The sequence below is a fragment of the Paroedura picta genome, chromosome 4 (assembly GCF_049243985.1).
Source record: "Paroedura picta isolate Pp20150507F chromosome 4, Ppicta_v3.0, whole genome shotgun sequence".
NCBI lineage: Eukaryota > Metazoa > Chordata > Lepidosauria > Squamata > Gekkonidae > Paroedura > Paroedura picta.
The window spans coordinates 125,817,762-125,833,589 of NC_135372.1; the positions used below are offsets into that span (position 1 = coordinate 125,817,762).

The 15,828-nt window shown below is 44.0% G+C and overlaps 1 protein-coding gene across 5 annotated transcripts in view; it reads right to left on the bottom strand.

The window, feature by feature from the left end:
* The window catches only part of PREX1 (phosphatidylinositol-3,4,5-trisphosphate dependent Rac exchange factor 1), a 253,178-nt gene that overhangs the window by 97,438 nt on the left and 139,912 nt on the right, over positions 1-15,828 (bottom strand). For 4 of the 5 annotated variants that reach the window (XM_077335562.1, XM_077335561.1, XM_077335565.1 and 1 more), the window contains exons 7-10: positions 15,330-15,463; positions 7,365-7,480; positions 5,867-6,016; positions 1,944-2,091 (exon numbers count right to left, since the gene is read on the bottom strand). In XM_077335562.1, coding sequence (XP_077191677.1) covers positions 1,944-2,091; positions 5,867-6,016; positions 7,365-7,480; positions 15,330-15,463 — 548 coding nt within the window. The remainder of the gene's footprint in view (positions 1-1,943; positions 2,092-5,866; positions 6,017-7,364; positions 7,481-15,329; positions 15,464-15,828) is intronic. The other variant, XM_077335563.1, reaches the window with a different exon arrangement.

A 15,828-nucleotide genomic window follows, 5' to 3' on the forward strand; every position in this document is an offset into this window, starting at 1 on the left:
ACATGGTGTCTGAAGCTCTGACATAAGGCTGGGAGTTCAATCCCAGAAGCTGGCTCAAGGTTGACTCAGCCTTCCATCCTTCTGAGGTTGGTAAAATGAGTACCTGGGGGGTAAAACGGTAATGACTGGGGAAGGCACTGGCAAACCACCCTGTATTGAGTCTGCCATGAAAACGCTAGAGGGCGTCACCCCAAGGGTCAGACATGACTCGGGATGCAAAACCTTATGTCAGACTCAACTTTGATCCCAAACCAAAGAAGTCTGGATCAGGAAAGAATTCAGCGGGGCCGTTACAAAATGAGCAAACACTGTTTGCGGCCAAAACCAAATTCTCTGCCGACAGCAATGTATACAACTCAAAACTGTCAAACAAATGACACAAGTGCAATCCGATATGCATAACAAGAGGTTTGTCTGGTATTTGAGACTGAAATGGCAAGAAAATATGCAGGTCAAGTTTTTGGGGAAAGGGACTGTTTAAGGGAAGGGCAGATGTGAAATAACAGGATTGAAACAAAGTCTTGGTTGGGCTGATTGAAGTATATCGGCTGAGCTCTGCTGGGTGGTCAGGACTAGAATAGCCTCCAAGTTGCTATAGTTAGCAATCTACAAAGAATTTTCTTCTTCCTCTCCCCTCCCCCCCTTATTTCTCGAAGGGATTAGGGAGCTGTGCCAGAAATAGCAAGATTGCTACAGGATAAGATTAAGGCATGCTGATTGCTCCGTATCTGGAGCCCGGGACTAAAATGCAGGAGGAGGAAGCTTCTCATCAAGATGTTAAAAAATGCACTGTGGCAGCAACTTTAGGGATATTTTTAGGGCAAGTTCCAGGCAGAGCAGGCAATTAAATGACCAGGGTGAAATATTTACCACCACCGCTACCGCCACCCCCTAAGAAACATGTCTAAAAAAGCAGAACAAGAGTTTCTGCAGCTGGCGTTTGCATTAGCGGTAATAAGGATAGCAAAAATGCATATTCAGAGGAGACTTGGCTATGTGTGTCCCTTCTCAGTCTGCCAAACATGGAAAGTCTTATCTGTTCTTTCCCCCTCCGAGTTATCAAAGTTGGCTCTGTGATTTTGCCATGACAGAAATACCAGCCTTCCTTTCAAGCCTGCCTCTCAGTTGGGCTGGGGGGCACATCCTCATACTGCTGTTGTACAGCACTGAAACGGCCTTTTATGATGCTCGGGGAAAAGACAAGGGAGGCCAGACAGCTGGATTTGCTGCCCTTAGAACAGACTTTCCTAGATGATCATTTCCGTGTCCAATGGTCAAGAAGAGCCCTCTCAGATCTGTGCTAAATATTGAAGCATAACTGTTAGCATGAAGACCTTATAAAAATCTCTTGTTTGTCGCATGCCTCTTGACTGTGTTTTCTATCCCTCCCATGCTGAATGTCTTTCTGGAGCAAATCTCTGCCCCCTTCAAAATAACTTCTCTTCCCCCTTCGAAAAAGTGTTTTGTCTTTCCCAAGATAGGAGGCGTCCTGTTAATTCTACGCATCTGGATTTGATACTGAGGCAGACACAGCTCTTGGGAAGCCAGAAGAGTAATTGGAAAAAAGTATAGTTTTCTAGATTAAAAAAAGAGAAGTAGAAAGACAAGGGAGATGTGCTGTCAAAAGCATTTTCACACTCGTAATTCCCATATTCATTGTGCATGTAATTTCTCGTCACTCTTTCTGCAGATATGAAATAGCGCTTGTGAGATATTCCCTCCTTCCCACCACCAGATTTGTTCCCATTGCATGCACCAAGAGCATGAAGCCGTAATGAATGATTAATTTTAATAAACTAATGGTAATGGAGGTTAAAGATCTTTCCAATTAAGTCCCATCAAAGCATGCCTGATTCAGCTTCACAATACCGTCCACAGAAAAACCCGCAGCCCTTTCCGTTAATTGGTATGAAAGGGCCTTTTCAACCCAAACGGTCACTTACTTGCCAAGAAAGCACTTGGGAACAGTGCTGAGCTTTCTCCTCCTGTCTTTGATAAGGTTCACTTTCTTGTTCATCATCATGTGATACAGCTTCTCCCCTTTCTCAGCGATCATAACGTAGGCATCCCTCTCCATGCCTAACTTCAGACCTGGAATACAGAAGCAAGGTTTCCCCCTTAAATTCTCCCTGGATCAAACAACAAATGTGCTCCAAAGCCAAAACTGAAGCCACACAGATAGACACATTACAGAAAGCACAATAAAATCAGAGTCCATTAGCACCTTTAAGACCAACAAAGATTTATTCAGGGTCTTAGTCTGACAAAGAGTGCTTGCACTCGAAAGCTCATGCCCTGAATAAATCTTTGTTGGTCTTAAAGGTGCTACTGGACTCTGATTTTATTGTGCTTTCTGAGATCTGTCTGTGTGGCTTCAGTTTTGTAGTCCATGAACATCTGGAGGACCACAGGTTGACTACCCCTGCTTTAAGGCATCATAAGGCAGTTTTGATTCAATGGACTGAGAACCCGCTAGAATATTTCTGATAAATTACCTACTGTATAAAATTATCCCTTGAGAGCACTCTTTCTCTCTTTCTCTCTCTCCTTCTCTCCATCCCCCTTCAGGATAACCACTCACAGGGTTGTTGTGAGGAAAAAATGAAGCAGGGGAGAGTGCCATGAGCTGCTTTGGGTCCCTACTAGGAAGAACAGTGAAGTATAAGTATCTAAGTATAAGTATCTAAACAAATACACTTATTTTGCCTATTATTTGGGGAGCAAATTGGAACAGCACCCTTGTACCGGTAGGGCTCAGCATATGGCACAAGCCCCAACATTAGGTGCTCTTGAGTGTTGAAAAAAATATGTAATGTTTTGTTTTGCGGAATCTACATTTGTTTTCATTAGCTGATGTCTGGTGAAAGGATTTTGGCAGAGCAAGCATCCTGGCAGGCTGCCATCTTCCCCCATACCATGATGTTACTCAGCTATGCTTGCTGACAAATTCTGCCAAAGGTAATTTGCAAAGTCAGGCTGTGAGAGAGAGCAGCCTGTGAAGCGTTCTCCCTTCCCATGCCTGCAACATTATCAAACTCTGAGAAAAGCAGAAGACAGCAATGTATCTCCTACCCAGGTCATTTTAGGATGGACACTAAAAGGCAAAACTGTCAAGATGTCTCATCTTAGCAGCAACGTCTCACACCTTGATGCAGCTGCTCTTTGGACACAGGTCTATACTGTATCAAACCATTGGTTTGCCAAGCTCTATCTCTGCTAGGGCCCTGTAAAATCCTAAGCAGGCTCTGGTGCTATGGGTCCTACAAATCCTTAAACCACTCCTGAATAGAGGCTTTTCCTTTCCTGTGACTTGGAGACCCAGCTTGGTGTAGTGGTTAGGAGTGCGTACTTCTAATCTGGTGAGCCAGGTTCGATTCTGCACTCCCCCACATGCAGCCAGCTGGGTGACCTTGGGCTTCCCACAGCACTGATAAAGCTGTTCTGACCGAGCAGTGATATCAGGGCTCTCTCAGCCTCACCTCCCTCACAGGGTGTCTGTTGTGGGGAGAGGAAAGGGAAGGCGACTGTAAGCCTCTTTGAGCCTCCTTCAGGTAGAGAAAAGCGGCATATAAGAACCAACTCTTCTTCTTCTTCTTGGATACTGTGTTTCTGCCAACACAGCCAAAAACTGCATTAGGCTTTGCTGCAGCTGCATCATACTGCAGACTAAATCATCCAGCCTGAAAAGAGACAAATCACAGAACCATAGAGTTGGAAGGGTCCATAGAGGCCATCTAGTCCAACCCCCTGCTCAATGCAGGATCAGCCCAAAGCATCCAGGATAAGGACCTGTCCAGCGGCTGCTTGAAGACTGCCAGTGAGGGGGAGCTCACCACCTCCTTCGGCAGCTGATTCCACTGCTGAACTACTCGAACTGTGAAGTATTTTTCCGCAGCTCATAATCTGTGAAAAAACTTTCTTCCTGATCTCTAGCTGATATTTACATGTAAATTTTTGCTTTCCATTACTAATCAAAAAACAGTTTCTAATATCTAAATAAAGTGCCTTTTCTTTTCTTTTAGATGCTCGGGACAGCATACATCATTTCCCCCGCCTCTCTTTCATCCTGTATGAAGTTGGTCTGAGAGGATGTGACTAGCCCAAGGTCACCCAACAAGCTTTGTGGCCGTGTGGGCATTTGAACTACAGTCTTCCAAATCACATTCACTGTCTGACACATTAATCATTCCCCTGCACTGATTCAAACATGTTTACCCAAGGTAATGGGCAGAGTGTTTAGGGTCCCAGAGCATGGATATTTAGAGTTATTCAGAAAAAGCTTACATAGCCTAGAAACAAGTTATGCAGCAGAAAGGCAATGGAGATGCAAAAAAGAGAAAGGAAAAAAGGGAGCCCTATTGCAGCTTGTCTTCTGTGCTGAACACCGAAGAAAAATATGTGACAATCCAACTTAAACTACTCTACTTTGGTCATCCTTTTCCTGCCAGGATTAAACAATGGGTTTCAAATGTATATGAATTTTCTTTGGAAGATAGAGAACCTTTAATTTGCTTGTCTTCGGGGGCATTCGTTCCCTTAAATCCATCAAGCCAGAAGTTACAAATCCTCATTAATCTAGGCTAAGCTCCTCTCACACACCGAAATGGCTTTTGTTGTTATCCTTGGCAAGCATCCAACAACTCACACACACAAGGCATATTTAAAAATTGTTCTTGCATTCTTTGTTAACTTGCTGCTGTTTAATATGTACTGTACAGTTCTTTGGGCTGAACCTGCGTTGAGCAGGGGGTTGGACTAGATGGCCTGTATTACCCCTTCCAATTCTATGATTCTATGATTCTATGACACCTGAAGGACTCTCTTTCATATAGGTCAGGGTACCTAGTTCAAGCTTCCCGGGGCTTTCCCTGGAGCAGGGGTAGTCAAACTGCGGCTCTCCAGATGTCCATGAACTACAATTCCCAGAAGCCCCTGCCAGTGAATGCTGGCAGGGGGTTTCTGGGAATTGTAGTCCATGGACATCTGGAGGGCCGCAGTTTGACTACCTCTGCTCTGGAGTGTCCTACTGTGTAAAGCGAGATGCTCAACTAGATGGGCAAGTGGTCTGATCCAGCAACATTCTTATGTTCTTAAATTTTGTTTTGTAAAAAAGGATTCTGAGGACAATTGAATAATTGTTATGATGCTTATGCAGTTGTGCAGTTAGCTATGATCATGCACAACTTGATGTCACTTCTAGGGAAAGCCAGAAATGACATGACGTAACTCTAGGAATTTCTGTGGTTTACTGTGTAATTTGTCTCCTGTGGAGGTAGTCTGTCACTGCTTGGATACAAAGGCAGTTGTTTCTCTCACACTGCAAAGGGGGGAAAGTGATACAGTTCTTCATCTACCTTTGCAAGACCTGAGCAAGTTAGTTTTTAGGATAGGACATTTTGGGGGACATTAGTTCACAGTGCTGCCATTAATCAGAAGCGACTTGGCCACACTTGACACGCACATTTTAGAAAAATACAGATTCTCTGGTTGAGAAAGAGAAAGACCTGAATGAGCATCTGGTGAAGAACCAAAGGCTGGATCTTTCCTTCCCAGGGCTATTTATAAAAAAGAACCTTGCAAATCCATTAAGTAAAAACAATGCTCTAAAGTTCTGCAGAGCACAACAGAAACTGGCTGTGTAATTCCTGTAAGCACAGTGCATCTTGAGCATTGAAATCTCCAAGGGGAAAAGTGAAAAAGGGAGCAGCTTTTTACCCAACATGCATTAAAGAGACATCACACGACCCCGAGATAGTTTAAGAAACGATCTCTCTTCCTTTCTCAGATGAAGCTTGCCACAAAACATGCAGCCACTTATGCTTCTTATTCACTCAGCAGATAACCCTCCTCCCAGTCACAAACTTACTCTCTCTCTGCTCCCTTTCCTTGATTATAGCATCCAGCCACTTCTGCTTGTCCTCTGCCGTCTTGGCCATACAGACGAACCATTTGTTTTTGGCAGTGTTGTGTATCTTCCAGCCATTTGTCACTGTGTAATTGTTGCTGTGGTAATCTGCTGCAAAAGTACCAAAGGGAAAGGAGAGGAGACGGTGAGTGCAAGTCCTGAGACTTTGTGAAATATTGTCCATTGGAAGGAGCCAGCAGAAAAATGTCCAGCTGTCCATCACACTCCTTGCAAGGCCTGCATCTCTGAGAGCTTCAAATACCAGAACTGAATTAAGGCCCGCAGACCACAATTAGAGACTGGACCAAAGTCGCCATTATTTACAATGTAAATAAATGAGAAATTATTTTTAAAACATCCAAAAGTCCACAATATATAATCTCCAATTAGGACTGTCAATAAGTGTTGTTGTTTTTTAAGTCAAACAGAGTCCTTAATCAAAGTACCTTCAACGGTCTCCTGAAGATCAAACACGAAGGGGAATATTGCTCCAAATTCGTGTGGCTGCCAGTCAAAAGACCCTCTCTCATATGCTCAGCAGATGAGCTTCTTTGATCTGTGGGAAGCCTCGTTTCCTTCCCAACTACCAAAGATGATTTTTTTAGAGACAATATAGGCCAGGGGTAGTCAACCTGTGGTCCCCTGCATTTTCTGGCAGGGGCTCATGGGAATTGTAGTCCATGAACATCTGGAGGACCACAGGTTGACTACCCCTGATGTAGGCAGTATGTAGGCAGGCAGCAGGTGAGATTTTTACTGCATGAGGCCAAAGACCCTAACAATATACTGATAGCTACCCAAGCAAAATAATGCGGTAAAAACACAAGGTCTAAAATGTTATAACTGACAGGACTAGAGCAATGTGGTAATAATGTAAGAGTTGCACGAAGCGCTATTCCTTCCTTCTTACTAATTCACAACCCCAAAAGAAACTGGTGACACATTAAATAACAAGCAGATTTTATTTATTTTTATTCGTGCTATTTATAGTTTGCCTTTATCAGAGACTCGAGGCAAAATGTTGACTCTGCACAGCAGGGAGAAGAGGAGATGTGCTCGCTTCAGAAAACTTACAGTAGCACATATCCTCCCCACTCTGCTCAGTCGGCATCTTTCCGCCAGCCTGAGACTTCCTTCAAAATAAGTGGTGCTTCCGCTTGTGGAAGAGCCATTGGAAGAAGGCTCCTTGGGCTGGAAGAGGGCTTCATACTTTGCTGAGAAGAGTGGCAAGATGCAGGGCACTGATCCTATCTTTTAAAGGGCAGGTTAGTAACAAGATCCTATAGAAAATTTCAAAATGGCTAACAGAGTTTACAAAGGGCCAGACAAATATCACTTCATTATATAACCATTTGAACTAATGGTTCTCAACTGCAACAACTCGAATCCAGTGTCAGCCCCCCAAAAGGAACACAGCTGTGCATTCCCTTTGAGAAAGGTTTGTTTAAATATCCCTTACCTGTTCCATCTTCCACATTTTCAACCTCCATGACTTCTGTGTTGATTCGGCCCCTGAAGATATAGAGAGATCCATTGATCGACTTGGTGCGTTTGGACGTCTTTTTCCCAGCAACTCTGCAGTGAGGAAAAGTGTGGTTATCATGCATTTTGATTGCTACTTTTCCCCACAACTTCCTTTGGAGTTGCAGAGTCATCTGGCTGGGGGTGTGCACCACCAAATTTGCTCCCTGCCTTGTAATAGGCCTGTGCACTAGGTGAACATAAGCCCCCAGCCATGTAGCCCATCAGATCCTTGGCAATCCAAATTTTCTTGCTTTGCCAATGACAAAGGAAGGTTACTGAACTCCTTTTCATACATGGCTTGTAGACTATGTTTCTGTTTGGTGGATCATGTATTGCACAGCAATTTTGGAACCTTTGTATCTGTGGCCTTCTGGCTCTCTGCTTGTAATATAAGAATACACATTTTTTAAAATTTTAATACATATCCAAAAATATCATTTTCCAATAAGTTTCAACACCTGCTATCTGAGGCGATTTAACTGGAAATGCCAGGAACAGAAACTGGGACCAGCTGCGTGTAAAGAAAGAGCTTTGCCACTAAGCCACCACCCAGAATCAAAAGATGGTGCTTTTAAAAAATGTATCATAGAATCACAGAGTTGGAAGGGACCATACAGGCCATCTAGTCTAACCCCTGCTCAATGCCTAAAGCATCCAGGATAAGTATCTATCCAGCCACTGCTTGAAGACGGCCAGTGAAGGGAAGCTTACCACTTCCTTAGGCAGCTGATTCCACTGCTGAACTACTCTGACTGTGAAGTATTTCTTCCTGCTGCCTAAACAATATCGTTCCACATGTAATCTAAACCCATTACTGGGGGTCCTATCCTCTGCTGCTAACAGGGACCTTTCCCTGTCCTTCTCGAAGGCCCCAGATCATCCTCGTCGCTCTCCTTTGCAACCTCTCAATTTTGTCCACATCCTTTTTAAGTGAGGCCTCCAGAACTGCACACAGGACTGCAGGTGGGGTCTGACTAATGCACTACACAGTGGGACTATGACATCTTGTGATTTTGATGGGATGCCTTTGCTGATACAAACCAAGACTGCATTTGCTATCTTTACTGATGCATCACACTGTCTACTCATATTTAGCTTACAGTCTACAAGTATCAGAATATGGAGGGAGGTCCTCAATTTCTCCTCCCCCACTATGCTCTCTTTTCCTTCGCTTAAAGCCACTATAGTCTCTCCATTTTACAGTTTGCTTCTGACTTTCCCACCAATCAGCTAACCTACCTTTACCCGAGCTCCTGGCCAAGTTACACACTGCTAGTGTGAACCCACAAAGAACTGGGTCAGGGGGAGGGAGAGTAGTGGACTTCCCCCTTCCTACAGTATTTCCTCCCTCGTCTTATCAGCTCCCATATCCTCACCATTCCTTGCTTCCTCCTCTCCTTCCTGCCACCAGTGAGCTCACCTTTTTATTTGCCCCCATCCTCAGCTATATTCCTTAGTTATTTCCTTTATCCGTATCCCACCTTAACCCGCCACGAGCCACTTGGGAGTGGCGGCTAAGAAGATAGATAGATAGATAGATAGATAGATTGATAGATTGATTGATAGATAGATTGATAGATTGATAGATAGATAGATAGATAGATAGATAGATAGATAGATAGATAGATAGATAGATAGATAGATAGATTGATAGATTGATAGATTGATAGATTGATAGATAGATAGATAGATAGATAGATAGATAGATAGATAGATAGATAGATAGATAGATAGATTGATAGATTGATAGATTGATAGATTGATAGATAGATAGATAGATAGATAGATAGATAGATAGATAGATAGATAGATAGATAGATAGATAGATAGATAGATAGATAGATAGATAGATAGATAGATAGATAGATAGATAGATAGATAGATAGATTGATTGATTGATTGATTGATTGATTGATTGATTGATTGATTGATTGATTGATTGATTGATTGATAATAATGATAATAATGATAATAATGATAATAATAATGGGACCCCCAAGCAGCTTTCATCCGTCTCTTTTACTGTGTTAATTAGAACAGCAAAAATGGAAGGCCAAAACAGTAAAGTCACCCAAGAACTCAATAACTATCAATCAAAAGGATTTTATGAAATAAGAATTTAGAAGGTTGAGGCTCCTGAAGCTGCCAGGCTGATTTTATTAGATTGAGAGTTCCAGAGAGTATGGACCATCGCAATGAAAATTCTACCCTGCACCCTGCTTTATTTTCCTTTCAGGAGTAAGGAAACAAAGAAAGTCCAAAATCCTTGGATAACAAAGAACAAGGAGTTGGCAAAAGGGTTAGGACATCCTCTAAAGCAGCCTTTCTCAACTTTTCGTTTTAAGCTTTGGGGTAGGATAGCCATTTCCAAGTTCAGAAATTCCTGGAGATTTGAGTGTGTGCTTTGGGAAAGGAAGAAACCTCAACAGGGTATAAAAAAACATATAGTCCACCTTCCAAAGCAGCCATTTGCTCCAAAAGGAGAATACATATTTTGAATAAATAAATATGCTATGTAGCCTGGGAATCCATTGTAATTCTGAAAGATCTCTGACCCCCATCTGATGTAGGCCCACCTGGAGGTTAGCAACTCTATTAGAAGGCTCCCCCAGCCCAGTGCTGACTTCTTGAAAGGGGGAGGGGGAGCTATAGGTTTCACTGACACAAGGTGTTACCAGATCCACCCTTCTCCACTCCACCCGTCTTCTGACTTAAAAATAGTAAAAAAATAAATAAATATCACATTTAAAAAAAAAACATGCACGCACATTAGTGTTTTCGCATACGGAGAAATCCTGTTTGAAGGTTAACTTGGTTTGGTAACAAATGAGCCCTTATTACTGAACACAAACTGTTTTCCTTTCTTTTCTTTTTTTAAGAGCAGTCCAAAGCGAGGCTAATTAATTAATAATGTCACCAACGCAACCTCAAAATAAAGGCAAGTAGCTGGTGCCATACATCTTCTTTTACGTCTCGCTGACGTGAGGGACAATCGGTCTGCTCCGCCGAAGCCTTCGGCATGCCAACGGGGAGCTATATTTAGCTCCTTGTGGTTCTGCAACTGTTTAATTACAAATGCATCGATTCCCTCATTAAGCATGCAGCCCCTGTCGGGCCACATGTCAACCAAAACTTTGCCTTGTTGACAGTTCTGAGCAAGTCCTCGAGTCTTTTGCTTCCTAAGCTCTAGTGACCTCAGGGTCTCTCCCAGCTCCTTTGAGATGGAAATCAGTCGCAACAGAATGATTCTCCCAAACATACTGCCCGACTCCTTTCAACATAACATTTCCAGACACCTATAATTTTAACGAGGACGGAGGTTATGTGGCCATGTTGTGGACTTAATAGTAAGGGTCTATAAACTTGAGCTGGGGCACAGGGACAGGTGAGGAGAAACATTCTTTAAGAACAGCGTGTTCTGTAATTAGAACCATGAGAATCCTTATGTGGTTGCTGTTATGAGCACAGATGAATGCAGAGCAATGATGAATTCAGACAGAGGTAAGGATGCCCAATTATCTTTGCCCGTGAACAGGACCAGCTAGATATCAGGGGAGGAAATTCACAATCAGAGATGTTCAACAGTGGAATGGACTGCATAAGGAGGTGGAGAGCTCCCCTTCACTTGGTCTTTAAGCAGCGACTGGACAGATATTTATCCTGGATGGAGTTGGACTGAATGGCCTGTATGGTTCCTTTCAACTCTATGATTCTATAACTGCTAAAACCAGCAAGTGAGCTTAGCCTGGAAGTCTTTACAGAGTGTCAAGGACCTACATCCTAGCCAGGCTGGGTGCTTTCTCTGCAGTTTTCCCCTTATTTTGGTGGGTAAGAGATGCGATCCCTGCTTGACATCCTCTTTGTTCTCTACTCAAGATTATCCACCACATGCTTCAACCCTGATACTTCAAATAACCTATCTGCACACTTAGGAATCATGGCCACAAAGAAGAGAAAGAAGAGTTGGTTTTTTGAACACCACTTTTTTTTACTACCTGAAGGAGTCTCAAAGTGGCTTACAATCATCTCCCTCTCTCCACAACCAGACATCCTGTGACATAGATAAGCCTGAGAGAGCTCTGAGAGAACTGTGACTGGCCCACAGTCACCCAGCTGGCTGCATGTGAAGGAGTGAGGAATCCTACCCAGTTCTTCAGATCAGAGTCTGCTGCTCTTAAGCCATTACACCAACCTGGCTCTATACTAAACTGGTGGTGCTGTGGATGCTGGAACGTCAAGAGAGTTACTCCAAACCAGCATATTATACCCATAAGACATGTCTTTGTAGAAGCAACCAACATATCCTCTTCTCAGCACAGTGTACATTTCTTAAAATGTGTGTGTGTGTGTTGTGCTGTCCAGTTGCTTATGATTTATGGTGACCACATGCATCAATTAAATGTTCTACCTTGCAAACTGAAGATGGTGGATTCCTTTACTGCACCAGTCTCTCTCATGCTGGGTCTCCCCCTTTTCCTGCTGCTTTCTATCTTTCCTAGCAGTACTGTTTTTTTCCAGTGAGTCCTGCCTTAAAGGCTATAATAGGGTGCAATTAGCCATGATTTCACTGCCAGAAAATGTGCTCAAGAAGGGAGAATATGAACCTTAAACCCAGGGAATGAAGCCATTGGTAGGTCTGTTGTTATTCGGCTCTGGGCCATCTCAACCAGCGGTTCCCAACCTTTTTGGTATGGAGACCCATAAGTCCAAATTTACTTGGTACGATGACCTAATTTAAAAAAACAGAACTTATGCAAATCATAAAACCACAAAAGCCTGGGTTCCATTTTTATAGGCTTTGTGCCCCAGTTTTGAATCAAGACGTGCAGGCTGGGATACACTGATCTAAACCATAGGAACCTGCATTAATGACTCTCAAGGCCCTTCCTGGAATGTCCATTTTAGACACTGCTGTCCAAGGGATGAACTAAATACGGCAATGCTGCAGCTGTGGATACTGGAAATGCAAGGACAAGGGCAATCACATAGGTCTTATCAGCCCCCAACACCACCCTCTGGAATCAGGCGATGACAGAACAAGAAAGACCCATGTGACTGCCCTGATCCATGTCGTTCTGGCATTCACACATATCACAGAGAGTACAGTTACTGCAATGAAATATGTGGGGAAAGCCTCAGAGTGGAACCATCAGCAGACAATGCAAGCTGATTCAGTGTTGCAAGAAGTTTTAAAGTCCACCTGAGTGAAATCATGTGTTCCTCCGGCTTTGGGGGAAAGCTGCATCCTATTAACATAATGTAAAGCAGCCTCCCAATGCCACATCCATTAGCATGTCACCTGCTGAGTCCTGCCTCTGGCCAGCTTTTACAAGTGGGTAGTTATTCCATCCCACCCTGGACCAGGCTTTAAATAGCAGGCAGACAGAAGAACCCTCCAGAAGTATCTCGGCTTGGCTGCTGTGTCTAAATATAGCTTTAAATATGAGGTCACACGCTTCAGATTTCTTCGAAACCTCTGGTTTTTTAATGAAAATCAGATCCCCGTGATTTGGACAGTCCTTGCTGTGGTTAAGGAAACATAAACACAGATCCTTTGGGGAACGCAACGTCTCGGAGCTGCCTTATCCGAATCCAAGCCAAGCTGCAGAAAGCGCACTTGCTCTATAAAAACAAGAATACGCTCTTGAAAGGCAGCAGAACATTTTGTTTCTTAAAACTTGGTGTTCCCGGAAAACTGCAGAAAGGAAGGGGTTGCCTTAATCCCGACTGCAAACGGAACCAGAAAGAATCAAAGAGGGAGAGGAGAAAAAAGGTAAGAGAAGAATGAAGGAAGCCAGGAAAGATTCAATAATAATGATTCGTCAGAAAGGGGATGTGAAAGAGTGGATGTAGAATGAACAACATTAGGAAGGAGACAGGGTGAGAAAAATTTCTCTGGCATTTAAAAAAATTTGAAATTGGGAAATAAAAAAAAGAGACAGAAATATGAAAGCTGACTGATTGATTTGTCAGTAACACTTTCCAAGTTGTTTCCAAGGCTTGGCTATTAAATGGATGGATAAAATCTCCATATCCCCCCATCCTATCAAAAGATAAGGAAAGTACATATTTATTGGGGCAGGAGGGAGGAAAAGTTAGGAAGAATTACAGGCTGCAGATGGCTAAATGACTCTCTCTTCTTTCCTCCTCAGTACTGCTGTGCTCATCCTCCCTTTCACGTCACTTGCTTTGCTTGAGGTGTTCTCTGGAATTCCCATGCGTTTGCTCACACCAAGCTTGAAAAAGCCTCCAAATTACTCTTGGCAGCATGCCTAGTCTCCAATTGCTCCTGCCTTAACCACCTGTTCTGAGAAAAGTTGCACAGTTCGGAGACTGATGCTGAGCTTCGGGCCAGGACGCATCATTTCTGATGTGCAACGCATCATCTCCTCTCACTCCAGCAGCACACAGTGGAGTGCCCATTGGTGGTGCCATATAACAGCATCCTCTACCGCCATGGGCCTCAGAGTGGGATGTGTGTCTCCCTCAGCAGGTGTGGAAAACCGAGAGCCCTTCCCCTACCTCACATTGGGGCACCTGAGGCAGGAAATCCTCGTGGCACAAAGTAAAGATGTATCAGAATATACTGTCTCAGGCAGCCTCTTCCTTAACCATGTGACAAATGACCAGTTTCAGCCCCCATTCCGGTCAAATCAGGCAGAAAAAGGGAGAGAAAAGAGTCTTGTCATCAGAAGTGGCTCAATCATGGCAAACTTGGTTGGGAAGCATAGCTGTGTCCCCGCCCACCCAGGGCTCCTCCTCTTCCCACCCCCTCCAGGCCCTTCATTGGCCATTGAGGGTCAACATATGGTCACCCAATACACGTTTAACAAATGTATTTAAAAATTATTAACTCTCACCCATTCAGGAAACCTTTCCAGGGACGTTTGACGGAACCCTGGTTGAGAAAGGCTGGTCTAATCACTAAACCACACTGGCTTTCAAGGAGCTTCTTCTTCTTTACAGTTTTTCCTCCCCCTCCTCCTCCTCCCTAGCTATCAGGGCACCTCCCACCCACCCCCACACCCTCTGCAAACAAAGCAAATCAAAATGCTTGAGAGCGAATCTGATTACTGTTACTGGCACAATCCCTCCTTTATATTTATTTTGTTAAGCTAAAAGGAAGCCAAAGATCCCCCACATCCCTGTTCCTGTATGGTGTGGACATTGTCAGTGGAAAAATCCAACAAGATTGGGACTAAGGAGTTTTCATAGATCTCCCTTTCTATGTTGGCTGAGCACCATCTCTTTTAGCTGGTGGAGGTCGGGGAAGAAGAGGCATTGGAACAGCAGCTTCCTCCATATGCACTAGAACAGTGGTCCCCAACCCCTGGGCCGGGGACCGATACCAGTCCGTGGATCAGTTGGTACCGGGCCGCGGCTGCTCCTCATCCTCCTCCCCAGCTGCTGCCTCGGGGGCTGCCCTGCCACTCTGCTGCCGGCTCAACCTTTGGTGCTCTCCGGCAGCTGCCATGGCTGTGGCTCCCCCTCGGCGTGTCACTGCAAAGCTGCTGCTGGCAGTGCCCCCCAGCGGGCAGCGAGAAGTCAGGGGTGCCGATGGGAAAGCAAGCAGAGCAGGGACTCAGGTTGCGGTGGTGACATCCCTCGGCAAAACACTACCCCCCACCCCGGTCCTCAGTAAAATTGTCAAGCGTTGACAGGTCCCCAGTGATAAAAAGGTTGGGGACCACTGCACTAGAACATCCCCACCGCAAAATTAACTTGCTACTTCCTAATTTGGTTATGCATGAACTAGATCTGACACCACTGCTTTTGAAGCAGGGCTTGACTTACAGTGCTGTAAAGGTAAATAAAATGCAGCGTATGCAATTTGAAACAAACATCCTGGATGGTTAATAATCCCCCAAAATGACACAGATGTGTGTTGGGGGGGGCTCACCTGGATTTCCGCTTGCAGTAGACCAGAAGGTTATCGAAAAGAAAAAACGTCCTCTCCTGGATGTTTCCTGCTGAGATTTTTAACAAGGGGCCCTGGAGCAGGAGCTGGGTGCAGATGTCTGTCAGGTTGGATCCCTAGAGCACAAAACAACAGTTTGCTCAAATCTTCCCCTCATTGAAGTTGCAATCAAGAATTTCCATGGTTGATGTTTATGATCACCAACTCCATCTTGCTGAAGGTTACTTTGATTGCAAGGTGAAAGCCTTACAATAAATGCGCTGCTTTCTGCCCCTTCTCCCCACATGCCCCTGCATCTGTGCATTACTTATTCCTGTCTTCAGAACTAAACATTCTCCTGTTTTTAAGAAATCTGTTACAGCAGGAGTGTACATTAATTTTCTTCTCAGAATCACAGCTGTTGCACGACATAAGAAATTGAAGTGATAATAAATGACAGTACTATAAATAAATATTATTTATCAATAAAATATCAATATCA